Genomic DNA, 13865 nt, shown 5'->3' with positions numbered 1-13865 from the left:
TTAGAGATGAAAGAGATTGAAATGGTCATCTAGTCCATTCCTTCCATTTTATAAATGATAATGTCCAAGAAGTTGTGTATTATTCCAGGTCACACAGATAGATGGCTGATGTAGGATTTTATATTTAACTTATCATTTAGAAATGATTAGGTTGACAAAATTTGGGAAAAAAATTATAATAGCATACTGTTTGACAAATTGAAGGATCTTTATTATTGAGTTATGAACTTGCTTTATGACAAACTTCTGGGAAAATTAGAAATAAATTTAATAGAAATTAAGTTGAAACTAACTTTTCATACTATATGCAAGAAAAGGTACCAAATGGATGCAGATTTAGATATAAAATGTCATAAACAAATTAGGGGAATAAGAAAGTACATATTGTTTGTAACTACAGAATTCTTTAACCAGAATTCTTGACCAAAAAGTAGACAAAAGATTATAGGATCTTATATGAAGAATTTTTGAATATATAAAAATTGCAATAGTTTTACACAAGCAAAATAATTAATAATTAAAATGGGAAGAAAAGTAGGTGAGCGAAAACCACCAGCAAACTATTTTGTTAAATTCTGATAACACAATATATAGATTTTATTCAAAGGATCTTCTATAGTAAATAAATGGTTAATCAGGTAGTTATCAGAAAAAAAAATGCCAACTTTACCATATGAAAAAAAGTATTCCAAATCACCAATAGTAAGCAAAATGCACATTTAATCAATCTTGAAGTTCTATTTCATATCCATTAAATTGGCAAAGATGATAAAAATGAAAAATGGAAATTTTTAGAAGGAATGTGGAAGGACAGGCATAGTTAGTGAAATTTTAAATTGGTCCAATTATGCTAATTTGGAATTTGTCAATTTGGAATTCTTTTCAAGGTTACTAATTTGTACTTACCCATCAATACCACTATTTAACCCCAACTAGGAAAGGACCCATAATGTACCAAAATGTTTATGGAAGTATTTTTTTGGTAGCAGATAAAAAAAAGTAAAATTAAAGAGAATGTCCATAAATGGGAGAATGACTGGAGAAATTAGTTTGTGAATATAGTGGAATAAAATTATTTGGGGGGAAATGATGAAAAAGTTGGAGTCAGAGAAACCTGAATAAATTTATGTGAACTATTTCAGAGTAAAGTGAACAAAATCTGGAGGAATCATATAATGACTACTTTAAGCAATGGAAAAGATTTTGAAAGAATTAAGAACTGATCAATATACAACTCTTCCCCAATGATGAATAATAATAACAGAAGTGCTGGACTACCAGTATACAATGTGACATTTTCAAATATGATCAAAGTGTGAATTTGTTTTGATTGGCTATTTTCATTTGTTTCAAGGGAAGGCTATTTTTTTTTAGGAAAGAACATTTTAGAGGGAGAAAAGTGATATACTGATGCCAAAAAGAGAGAAAGAAAAAGAGCACCAATAAACATTAATTTGCAGAAGATAAATGAAAGAAGTTCAGAAAGAGACAGTGACTAGTAGGAGAGTTTTGTTAACTGTTTAATGTAAGGAAACAAGCTATATAAAATATTCACAGTTTCATATACATTCTTTTTTTCTCTGTTCTTTGTATATCATATCATATATTTTGTCAAATTTATATTAATAAAACTTTAGAAAATTTCTTAATACATTCAAAAAAAATCTACCAGATCATATGTTACAATTGTCTGCGCTTCAATATTGAAGCTAATTTATTTGTCACTTTAAAACTATTTTTTCTATTTATAGACATGAGAAAAAGCTTTTGCTACCAGAACAAAACCACCTGTGAAAATGAGCTACCCTTTAATGTGGCCAAGAGGATGTGCTGCTGCACATATAATTTTGGCAAAGCTTGGAATAAACCTTGTGAACCATGCCCTACTTCAGGAGCAGGTGAGAATTCACTTTTATATGCCTGTTAAAAATCAATGTAGGAACCTACTTGTTCATTATTACAAATGTGCACTAGACCCAGGACAATTTAGGATCTGAGAGGCATTGTGATGTAATGTTGAACTTGGAGTCAAGAAAGAGATACAATTCAACACTGATTTGGACATTTACTAGCCATATGACCTCGGAAAGTCGTCTATAAAAATGTTTCTTCATCAGTATAATATAAATATTTATCCTTGTACTACCTACCTTACAGGTTTGTTATGAGTAAAGTACTTTTTGCAGACTTTAAAGTGATAATATAAATGTAAGTTATTACTATTGTGCAAATACTTGTGCATATAAAATCATGACAGTTTGGTGGCTAGAGGAGAAATATTTTGGGAGTTCAAACAATTTCAATGAATGAACTATTTTATTTTATCACTGGGAAGCCAATAGTAATATTATATAATTTTGTAAAGTATGTCTAATAAACTCACAGCTGAAATTCTTTCTGCTTTATAATAAGCATTGCTCTGTTCCATGTTTTTGCAATTTTATATTCTCTAGCCTATAAAAATTATATTTGCTCAGCAAAATTTGTATGAACAACTCATATTCCCAAATGAACTTCCTAATTCAGGGTTAAGATGAGATAAATACCTTCCTTGCTATATATATATATATATATATATATATATATATATATATATATATATATATATATATATATATATATATATTCAAATTTTCCCCCACATACAAATAATTATGAAAATTATATTGAAAAGATCATAAAATCATAAATTTAGAGTTGGAAAAATAACTTAACTTCAAAATTATTTAATTAAAATCTTTTTTTTTAAATTTTCTCTTTGAGGAAACTGTGGTCCATAAAGCTTAATTGGTTTATCCAAAATTACGCTCATAGTGTTGGTATGGTAAGGATAAAAAACATTAAACTTTAGATTCTCATTATGCCAAGGATCTGGATCTAGATCTTATAGGCTCACGGTCAGTGCTTATTTGCTAGCTTCTTATTATCCATGTGTGATATATGTTTTTTAAAAAAGTAAATCATTAAATAAGAATATGAATTTTAGATATGCATTTGAATATTATATTTAGTGAAATGATAATAACCAGTCTTTGGTAAAACAATCCAGAAGATCAGACAGATTAACTTAACAAATTAAATGCTTGACAAAATAGGTATCCTGGTATAAACTAGAAACAGTTTATAGCAATGAATATCCAATTTGCTCTTTTACAAAAATATTCCCCACATACTAACTAGAAGATCTGGAAACCTTAAAATCCATTTCTTTTCAGTATGTTTATTCTTTTTTACAAAGATATTACTAGCTCTTCTGAGAATAATAGTTGGTAACTATTGATAGAACAACTAGTAGTTTACTCTGGAAACAAGTATAATTATAAATATATCTTAAAAAGAAAAGCAATATTAAATTCCTTAAATTAACCTCCTGATTTTCAAGTATATAAGTTGTACAGTTTAATAAACTAATTAAATGTTGACTGATATGGTACTTAAATTATATCCATATATATATATGATATATATAGACAAGGGAATTGAACTAATAATTTTATATGTATTTAATAAGCACATACTATATGCCAAACTGTGTTATGCTAGAGAGCTAAACAGAAAAAAAAAGGGCATTATCTGGGTTTTAATGAAAATCACAATCAAAATTAGGGGAGACAACACATAAAATAAAAAGCTGTAGGCTGTAAGTCTTAAGGGTACAATATGAGGTTACAACAAGGGTAAAAGAAGATCCACAGATCTTTAGGTAAAATGTACAAAAGTTCTTTTTTTCCATATACATACTTCTATATAATGTAGTTTCTTTGAAAATTTGTAAACTGACTTGAAGAAGACACTGTCAGAGGACTTAAAAGCAACACTGCATTTGAAGTAGAGGACCTTGATTTAAAAAGCATATACTGCCTCTATGGCCTTCTGGAAGTTATTTAATTTTTCTCAGGGCATGATTTTCTTTATTTAAAAAAATGGAGTTGCATTTCTGAGCTCCCATACATTTTAAATCTATGATACTATAGCTCTCAGTTTGAGGGGATTTTGGAATTTTGGGAAACATTTAAAGCATTTGCTCAAAATTAACTGGGCATATATATGTATATTGTATTTAACTTTTACTTTAACATATTTAACATGTATTGGTCAACCTGCCATTTGAAGGAAAGAGTGAGGGGAAGGAGGGAAAAAGTTGGAACAAAAGGATTTACAACTGTCAATGCTGAAAAAATTACCTGTGAATATATCTTGTAAATAAAAAGCTATTAAAAAAAATTTGCCATAGTTGTTAATCATTAAGTAGATTTTTTCTTCATGTTATCTTTTTCAACCAGTACAGGTTGATAATATCTTGATTGATTGACATAATAGCTAAAATTTTCCAAGCATTGTGCTAATCTTAGCTTTACAATTATTTCATTTTATGATCACAGCACTCCTTAATGATGGGTACAATATTCTCCATTTTATTGATCAAGAAAACTGAGGCAAACAAGGTTGTGACTTATTGATGGAAACATATCTAATAAGTGATTTTTAAGACTATATTTGAATTCAGGCTTTCCTGATACCAAAGTAGAATGAACTCTTACTTGAGAAAAATTCTTACTATGAAGGAATTTATCCAAATGGTTTGATCAGGATTTTGCAAATTGTGAATGTCTGAAATAAAACTCCATCTATCAACTTCTTCTTTCACGTCATTTCTTCCTAGCTCCAAAACCAACTCTTATTTATTATACCATGAAGAATTAAGAACAAAAAAACATTTTTTTAAAAAGGAGGGAAATATCTTTGTTTAGAAGAAAAGAATACCATATAAGAATGGCAACTATGCAGTAAAATTTGTCTAAATTATAGTTGAAGTAAAGGAAAAATGCAAGTCACAGGCAATATCTAATATTTTATTTTGTACTGATTCAAAACAAACTAGTTTCAGAACACAGAAAAATAGAGTAAGGATAAGTACCTTTTTAACCTGAAAAGGTTCTACGTTTCTTCTGTTCACAAACACGATTAAAAAGCTAAATTCCCAGAAAAACAATATTGTCATAATCTGTGCCTTTTTTAGTAATATATAATTAAAATGAATATAGTATTGTAAACAATAATAATTATTGACATTAATCATTTCTGAAATAATTTTGAATTTTTTTGCATTGGATAGTATTTTTTTAACCATTATATTTGCTTTATTTTGGTTTTTAAAGTTGAATTTAAAGCCATATGTGGAAATCTTCCTGGATTTACTTTTGACATTCATACAGGCAAAGCTATAGGTAAGTTTTTTCCCAAAATCTACTTATTTACATGTATTATGTGCATATATGTTTACATACAGTATTAAAAATCATTACGGTGTTTTAAAATAGCAAAATACTAAAATAAGCTATGGTTCTTGTTCTTATTCTTGATCCTTTGCTAAGCCTCTTCAGATGCTGAGAATTTGGGAACCTGGATTCCTATTAAGTGAAAATGATTGTCATTTCTTAAAAGAACTACCCATTTGTATATTTCAGAACAAAGGAAATATTTAAATATGAAATATTTTCAAAGTATATTTATACCCTAGTTTCCTTACCATATTCTATACAGGAGTCAATATATCTAAAAATTTTATGAATGTTGGGGAAATTTCATATTCATTCATTTTCTGTGTATCAGCATTCAGTTGATGAAAACATTTAAAAATTTCTCAATTTATATTGTTGAATTCCTACAATAGATTGAAAGGGAAAAAAGCTACATTAAATCTGTTAAATACTAAATCCAGAGTGACTCTACTTTCCACCCAAGCCAAATATAACTATCTGGAAAATAAGAAATCTTAGAGCATAATAATATGGGGAATGCTAGAGTTATGTGGAGCTTTTCAATATCTTTTTCTAGTAAGTTCAATTTAAGTTCTAGAAAACATTAGAATTATTTCTTTCTATTTGGACTTTTTTGATTTTGAATTTGTAGCTTTTTTCTTAAAGATAAAATAATACTGATCATTTTTCAAAGAGATGAGAAAAGATAGTTTCTTTTGTGTATCTGAATGAGAATATATTGTTTCAAATGATAGTTGGTTCACTGGGTGGGCAATAGTTATAGTTTAGTCTAAATTTAATATATTTTATTCCTAGTTGCTTGGAAGAAAGAATCTAGTTCATGATTTTGTATAAGTTTTATACATCAGAAAAGTATTTATAAGCTTAAGTGACAGAAGAAATGTTTCAAATCATATACACACACAATAGTATATAAATTGTTTAAAAAATGAAGGAAAAGAAAAGTCTCATTATACTTGATTACATCTGTTCAATTTCAGACATTGATGAATGCAAGGAAATTCCAGGTTTTTTTGCAAATAGTGTTTGTGCTAACCAGATTGGCAATTTTCACTGTGAATGTCCTACAGGATTTAATTACAATGATCTTCTCTTAGTCTGTGAAGGTAATTCAAAATAAAGGTTTATTTTCTTAAAATCTAGTTTTGTATAATAATTTCTTTGGAAAGGATAGAGACCATATGATTTAATTAATATGAGAAACTTCATTTTTAAAATTTTTTAAAATTGTTTTTTATTTTCAATTTCAAAATATGCTCCTCCTAACTCTTCACCTAATCTTTGAGATGGAAAGAATTATGACATATATATATGTGTGTGTGTGTGTGTGTGTGTATGCATATTTGTGTACATATAGATATAATCATGCAAAATATTTCCTCATTAGCCAAGTTTTGAGAAAAAAAGTAAGAAAAATGGGCAAAGGAAACAAAAGTGCTTTAATCTGCATTCTGAGTCTTATCAGTTCTCTAGCTAGAAGTGGTCAACATTTTTCATCATGCATACATACTTTGGAAGTGTGATATTTCACTGGGTACATTGTTCTCCTGGTTCTGCTCACTTCATTTTGCATTAGTTCATATAAATTTTCCCAGATACTTTTGAAATTCTTCTTTCATCATTACATACACCATAATAGTAATCCATAATTTGTTCAGTAATTTCCCTAATTTGTACCTAGGGATCCTTTTTTATTTAATTTTTTTGGGGAATTGATCTATGGTAATATTGATGAATTAAAAGAATTTTATATTTTGGAGTCAAGAGTTCCAAATTGTTCTTCAGAATGGTTAGACCAATTCACAGCACTACCAATTAGTGCATTATTGACTCTATTTTCCTACATTCCCTTCAATATTTGTCATTTCACATACCTCCATCTTAGCCAATCTGATATGTGTGGAGTTGTATCTCAATGTTTTAATTTTCATTTATTAGTGAGGGCAGTTATATGATGGTGAATAGAAGGCTGAACATGTAGTAAGCAGTACCCAAGTTCAAGTCTGGCCTCAGAAACTTACTATGTGATCCTGGGCAAGTCACTAATTTTTGTCTGTTTCTTCATAATGTAAAATGAGATAGAGGAGGAAAAAGACAAACCACTCCAGTATCTTTATCAAGAAAATCTTAAATCAGGGCATAGAGATTGAGGCATGACTAAAATGACTGAATAACAACAAAAATTATTAGTGATTAGGAGTATTTTTTCATGTTAGTATTGATAGCTTTCTTTATCTGAAAATTTTCTGGTAATAAATTTTAACTACAGTTCAGTGATGGCTTTTATTTTCATAATTTAGATATATATTTGTGCAGAACATTAAAAATTTTATTATGAAAAATTATCTATTTTATCTTTATCTTTATTTGTCTTGTTTAGTTATGAATTCTTCTATCCAGGAACTTTTACAAGTAATTTCTTCCATTCTCTCATTCTCTAATCTCCTCATTCACTTAATATCACCCTTTATGATAAATCATATACCAATGTACTTCCTTTGGTATATAGAGTGAGACGTAATCTCTATCAAACTGCTTTCCAGTTTTCTTAATTTTTTTTTTCCTCAAATGTATAGAATTCTTACTCCAGAAGCTTGGATCTAAATTTACATTATCAAACACTAAATTACTGTGATAATTTATTAGTGTATATTATATATCTAATCTATTCCACCAATCCATCACTCTTCTTACTTAAACTGCATTGGATTCTTCTGATTATTTCTACTTCGTAATATGGTTTGAAATTTGGTCCTGGTAGGCTACCTACTTTCACATTTTTTTTTCTGTTATTTGCCTATATTTTTGACAATTTTGTCAGATGACTGTTATAATGTTTTCTAGCTTTATAAAATAATTATTTGATAATTTAATTGATGTAAAACTGAGTAGGTAAATTTAGGTGGAGTCGTCAGTTTTAACTATGAAAGGTGCAGTCTTTCAATATGGGAGCAATTAATATTTCTCCTGTTGTTTAGATTTGTCTTTATTTGTGTGGTTTTTGTTGTTGTTATAATTTTGTATGTATAATTTGAGTTTATCTTGACAAGTTAACTCCCAAGTGTTTTATACAAATACTTTTTTATATTTTTATATATTTGTAGAAAGAATTTTTCTATTTCTTCCTGCTAAGTTTTGTTGGCAATATATATATGCTAACAATTTGTGCGGGGATTTATTTTATTTAACCTTTCAACTTTCCTAACGTAGTTAATTTTTTCAGTTAGTTTTTTAGTTTAACCTCTAGAAACTTGTAAGTATACTAGCATGTCATCTGCAAAGAATGATAGTTTTGTTTCATCATTGCCTGTTTTTATTCCTTTGATTTCTTTTTTTTGTCTCATTGTTACAGCTAGCATATCTGATGCAATATTAAATAATAGTAGTGATAATGTAAATCCTTGCTTTACATCCAATCTTATTTACTAGTTTATACCCTTTACAGATACTGTTTAATTTTTATTTTATTATCATTCAAAGAAAAGCTTGTTGTTTTTTCTAGTGTTTTAATAGGAATGGTGGTGTAATTTTGTCAACTTTTTTGATGTCTTTAGATATAACTATATTATTTTTCTTCTTTCTCTTATTAATGAATTATTCTGATTGTTTTCTTAACACTAAACTGTCCCTGCATTCCTAGTGAAATACAGCTTAGATGCAATTTATAATTTGAGGTATAATAATATAACACCTTTGCAAGGGAAATAAATCTATAATTTCCTTTCTCTGTTTTTGCTCTCACTGGTTTAGATAGCAAAACCGTATTTATTTCATAGAAAAAAATGCATAGAACTCTTCTTTCACTCCCAAATAACTTATATAGTATTGGAATTAATTGCTCCTCACATATTTGGTAGAATCCACTTGTAAATCCATCTTGTCCTAGTTATTTTTCCTTAAGGAGTTTGTTTACATCTTGCTCAGTTTACTTGTCTAAAATCAAAGATATCTATTGTCATAGGAAAAATGCTCTAAATAACTTGAATAGAAAATGAAAATTTAAAACAATTCAGAGGTATTACCTTACACACATCAGATTGGCTAATATGACAAAAAAAAAAGAAGTGAGAAAACTGGGACACCAGTACCCTGATGGTGAAGTTGTGATCTGATCCAATAATTCTGAAGAGTGATTTGGAAGTATGTCCAAAGGACAATAAAACTCTGTATATCCCCTTTGATCTAGTAATACCACTTCTAGGTCTCTATCCCAAAGATATAAAAGGAAAGGGACTTATTTGCACAAAACTATAAAAAACTCTTTTTATTGTAGTTAAGAATTGGAAACTAAAGGGATACCCACCAAATTGGGAGATGACTGAACAAGTTGTAGTATATATTATTATTCTATTTTAAAAAATGACAAGCAGGATAATTGCAAAAACAAACCTATTTTTTAATCAAACTCTATGATCAGTGACATTAGTTTTGTTGCTATTCTTTACATAAAACACTCACCTCTCAATTTCATGCATTTCACTGAATGTTTTCCATGCTTGCATTTTTTCCCTCCAAATTTTGCCTTCTGAATTCTCTAGTTCACTTGAAGTCTCAACTGTCTTTTTTAAAATTAGTGCCTTCTGAGTTTATATCCAATGTGGCCCAGTTTACATAATTGTTTATATTTTGTCTTTCACTATTAGATTATAAGATCCTTGGAGACTTTTTTACCTTTCTTTTTATCACCAGCACTTTAGCACAGTGACTGGCATGTAATAGACCTTTAATAAATGCTTGTTGATTTAACAGCATCTTGATACTCTAGGCAACTTTCTATGCCTGAATTGCAAAAAAAATGCTAATGTGTACTGATTGAATTTTCTATGTTAAACAACCATAAGTTTGGTCCTATCCCTATATGCATATGTATATACATGCATGCATATATGTGTGTGTGTGTTTCATATATACCAGTATTAAAATAAGACTGTTAAGTAGTAGCTTTCAAACATTTTCATTGTTAGAAAAATCAAGACTCCAAATCATACATATAGTAGATAATAGAAATTGGGTGTAATGTGTACTGGCCAAAGGATATAGCACAGAACTTGATAAATTATTTAAAAATAATTGTTTTAGTATAAATGAGGAATTCTTAAATAAGAATGTTAAAATTGTTGACAAACATATGACAAAATTCTCCATGTAAATATTTTATTGTTAAATTTAGTATTTTATTTTTTTCTTATATGAAAAGACATTTGTTTTTTGAAACTTTTAAGTTCCAGATTCTCTTCCTTCCTCCCTCTCCCCTGCTCTATCATTTAGAAGGCAAGTAATTGAATATAGTTTACACACATGTGGTCTTGCAAAACTACATAAAAGTCAAGTTGTGGAAAAAAAAAGAACCCCCAAAAAACTCAGGAAAAATAGTTTTCTCTCATATGTAGCAAATTCCCAAAGATGACAAATGACAGGATAGGTCAAAGTTGGAAGGGCTTTGGAAAGAGGGGCAACCTCATGTTTTGTTGGTAGAGCTGTGAAGTACTTTGATCATTCTAGAAAGCAATTTGAATATATTTTATTTTGCTTTGTCCATACTCTTTGATGCAGAGTTGCTACTATTAGCCAGATATTTCAAGGTGATCATTAATAATTAAAGGCTCCTTCAACATCAAAATATTTATAGCATCACTTTTTGAGGTAGCAAAGTACTAAATAACTAAAGTAGATAACCCAGTGATTACTGGGTGTCCAAAAATATATGGTATGTAAATGTAACGAAATATTTTTCTATAAGAAACAATAAACATGATAGAATGAAGTATTAAAAGACTTACATGAACTATGGCAGTGATATTGTGTGACTATCACAATGATTACAATATAAATTAAAAAACAATGGAAACTGAATTGTGAAATTAGAATAAAACAAAAAATTGGCCTCAAATAAGAGATAGTAAGAAGATACTTTTACTTCTTATAGAGGTGAGAATATTTAGGTGTAGATCACTGCATATGATATCAGCTTTTCAAAATGTGTTGACTAGTTTTGCTGATATTTTAATTTTTATTCATAAAAATTTTTTGACATAAGGGACGATTCTCTGGAAGGACTTGGGGTAGGGACACAAAGGAAATGTAAGTGATAAAAATAGCAATAAAATATATTTTAAATTGTAAACTATTAACAAACATATGAAATATGCCTCCAGATTTAAAAATAAGAATTCTTCAAATCACAACTCTGAGAATTACTGTCTTACATAGTAAAAGATAGAAACAGTCAATTTTGACCCAGGAAAGAGCTCTCTATAATGTATACATACCATTTTTTTTGTGCTAGTAAGTAGCTTAAAACAAGCACATACCTATAGAATTGGAGATGGCTAAAGAATTGTAGAACATGAACATGTATGAGGAATCACAACTGGTAAATACTATATTTCATATATTTTACATTTTTGTTTTAGATCGCAATGAATGTTTGGAAATGCCTAATGTTTGTAGCCATGGCTTATGTGTGGATTTGCAAGGAAGTTATCAATGTGTCTGTCACAGTGGTTTTAAAACATCACAAGACCAGACCATGTGCATGGGTAAGAAATAATTTCAGTCTTAAGTATTAAAAATACTTCAAAATAATTAAAAATAGAGAAAATTTTGTATTTAATTATGCATCATGAGTACTTATCATGTGCCTCATGGCTAAGTTAACTTATTCTTTTAAACTAAACTTTTCACAAGCTATTAAGAGTAATTAGGCACAATTTTTGGGTGTTTTTAACAATCTAAAAAAAGAAATATAATTTCAAATGAAATTATGGGCAATTGGGTTCACATTTACATAGTGCTGTAGGGTTTACAAACTCCTCTCTGATCACTATTACATATGTATTGTTTTTTCAACTATTAATGGAGCCTCAAGGCCAGGATCTATTTTGCTTACTTGCATTTATATTTCCACCATTTAGCTTACTTTAATACAAGTGCCTTGTACATAACAGGCACTTAACAGTTTTCCAATCATTTACTGAGATACTATTATCTGCATCATTTCATGCTACTTGGACTAGGATCAGAAATTGGGATAGGAATATAAAGAATTTTTTATAAGGAATTTTTTGTTCCTCAATTAGTATCATATCCTGAGAAAAATATTAAAATGTTTCTATTTTTTTCAATAAAGTACTTGAAAAATATATGTAGACTGTTTAAAAAACTAACGCAGCATAACAAATTTACTATGACCACAATTTTTTCAGCTTTAATATGCTGTCTCATGACAGGAATCTAGATGAAATCAATCAACCAATAAATACTAAGCACCGACTATGTGCTAGTCACCATTATAAGTGCTGGTGGTACAAAAGAAGTAAAAAGCTATCCCTTCTCTCAAGGAGTAAATAATCTAATGAGGAAGGTAATATACAAACAAATATATACAAACCAAAATATAGACAGGATAAATAAGAAATAATTTACAAAGGCAACACATTACAATTAAGATGGGCTGGAGAAGATTTTCAATAAAAATTAAGAATAATTGGGAAGGCAGAATTCAGTAGACCAAGAAAAAAAGAGGAGAATATTCTAAGCATAGAAGACAGCCATAGAAAATGCCCAGAAAGAAGAGATAGCCACAGAAATTTGGGGCCAGATTGTGCAGAAGGTTTCAGTGTGGTTTACATTTTAAAATCTTTGCTGTTTTTCATTAATTTTCAAAGGATGCCAGTGATATCATGGCATAATGACTTATGCTTGAACTCGATATAAATGAGTCAGAATTGTGTGAAGTCTTTGGTCCCATTTTTCCCAAGTCATCAAGTTTAGTGGCAAGACAAAAGTCAAGAAAAGTGGATGATCTTGTAATCTTCAATGATTGATGGAGCTTGTAGTGATCTATAACTTCTGCTTCTGCTATCTTTATGGCTATTGGAACAAATTGGCATTTTATCCTAAAGTCAATAAGAAGCCATTGGTAGTATTGGAAAATTTCATGGTCAGATCTGTGCTTTGAGGAAAAGCACTGACAGCAATGTATAGGATGGACTGAAGTTAGGAGATACTTGAAACAGGGAAACCTACAAAGCCATTGGAATAATAATTGACAAAAATAATTAGTGAATCCTTTAGTAAAGATAAAGTTGTGAACAGAAAACAGCAGATCAGAGATCTAAGAAAGGTAGATGTGAGAAGTCTGTCAACCGATTGGATAAGTGAAATGAGGAAAAATCAGAATCCAAGATTATAAACCTGAGTGGCTGAAGGTACCAGAACCAGAACCAGAACCAGATATATTACTATAATAATCCAAATGGAAACAACCAAAAAAGGCAACTAAACAATTTAATGCAATGATCAATTTGATCCTAGTGAACAGATGATTTAAAAAAAAAATCACTTTGGGAGGGAGATGGGGGAATATGGGTGCAGAATATTGCATATGCTGTCTGTGGTTTCTCCATTAGTCAGTTTTGCTTAATAATTTGTTGTTGCTGCTATTGTTGTTATAAGGGGAAGAGAAGCAAGAACACATAGAGAAGTTAATAATCTTTGGTGTACTTTTTAAGTAAAGTGCTAAGTAAAGTAAGAATGATTACATTCATCATAATTAGAAGGAAACTAGAAGCATAAAGTTCT

The 13865-nt window shown here is 29.2% G+C and overlaps 1 protein-coding gene across 1 annotated transcript in view; it reads left to right on the top strand.

The window, feature by feature from the left end:
* Nucleotides 1-13865, top strand: part of LOC127544802 (fibrillin-2-like) — a 158874-nt gene that overhangs the window by 58109 nt on the left and 86900 nt on the right. The window contains 4 exon segments of the mRNA XM_051971640.1: nt 1752-1898; nt 5160-5228; nt 6263-6388; nt 11696-11821. Of these exon segments, the coding sequence (XP_051827600.1) occupies nt 1752-1898; nt 5160-5228; nt 6263-6388; nt 11696-11821 (468 nt within the window).

Source organism: Antechinus flavipes, chromosome 1 (genome assembly GCF_016432865.1).
Source record: "Antechinus flavipes isolate AdamAnt ecotype Samford, QLD, Australia chromosome 1, AdamAnt_v2, whole genome shotgun sequence".
In the NCBI taxonomy this organism is placed as follows: Eukaryota; Metazoa; Chordata; class Mammalia; order Dasyuromorphia; family Dasyuridae; genus Antechinus; species Antechinus flavipes.
This window is presented reverse-complemented; position numbering and strand designations above follow the sequence as displayed.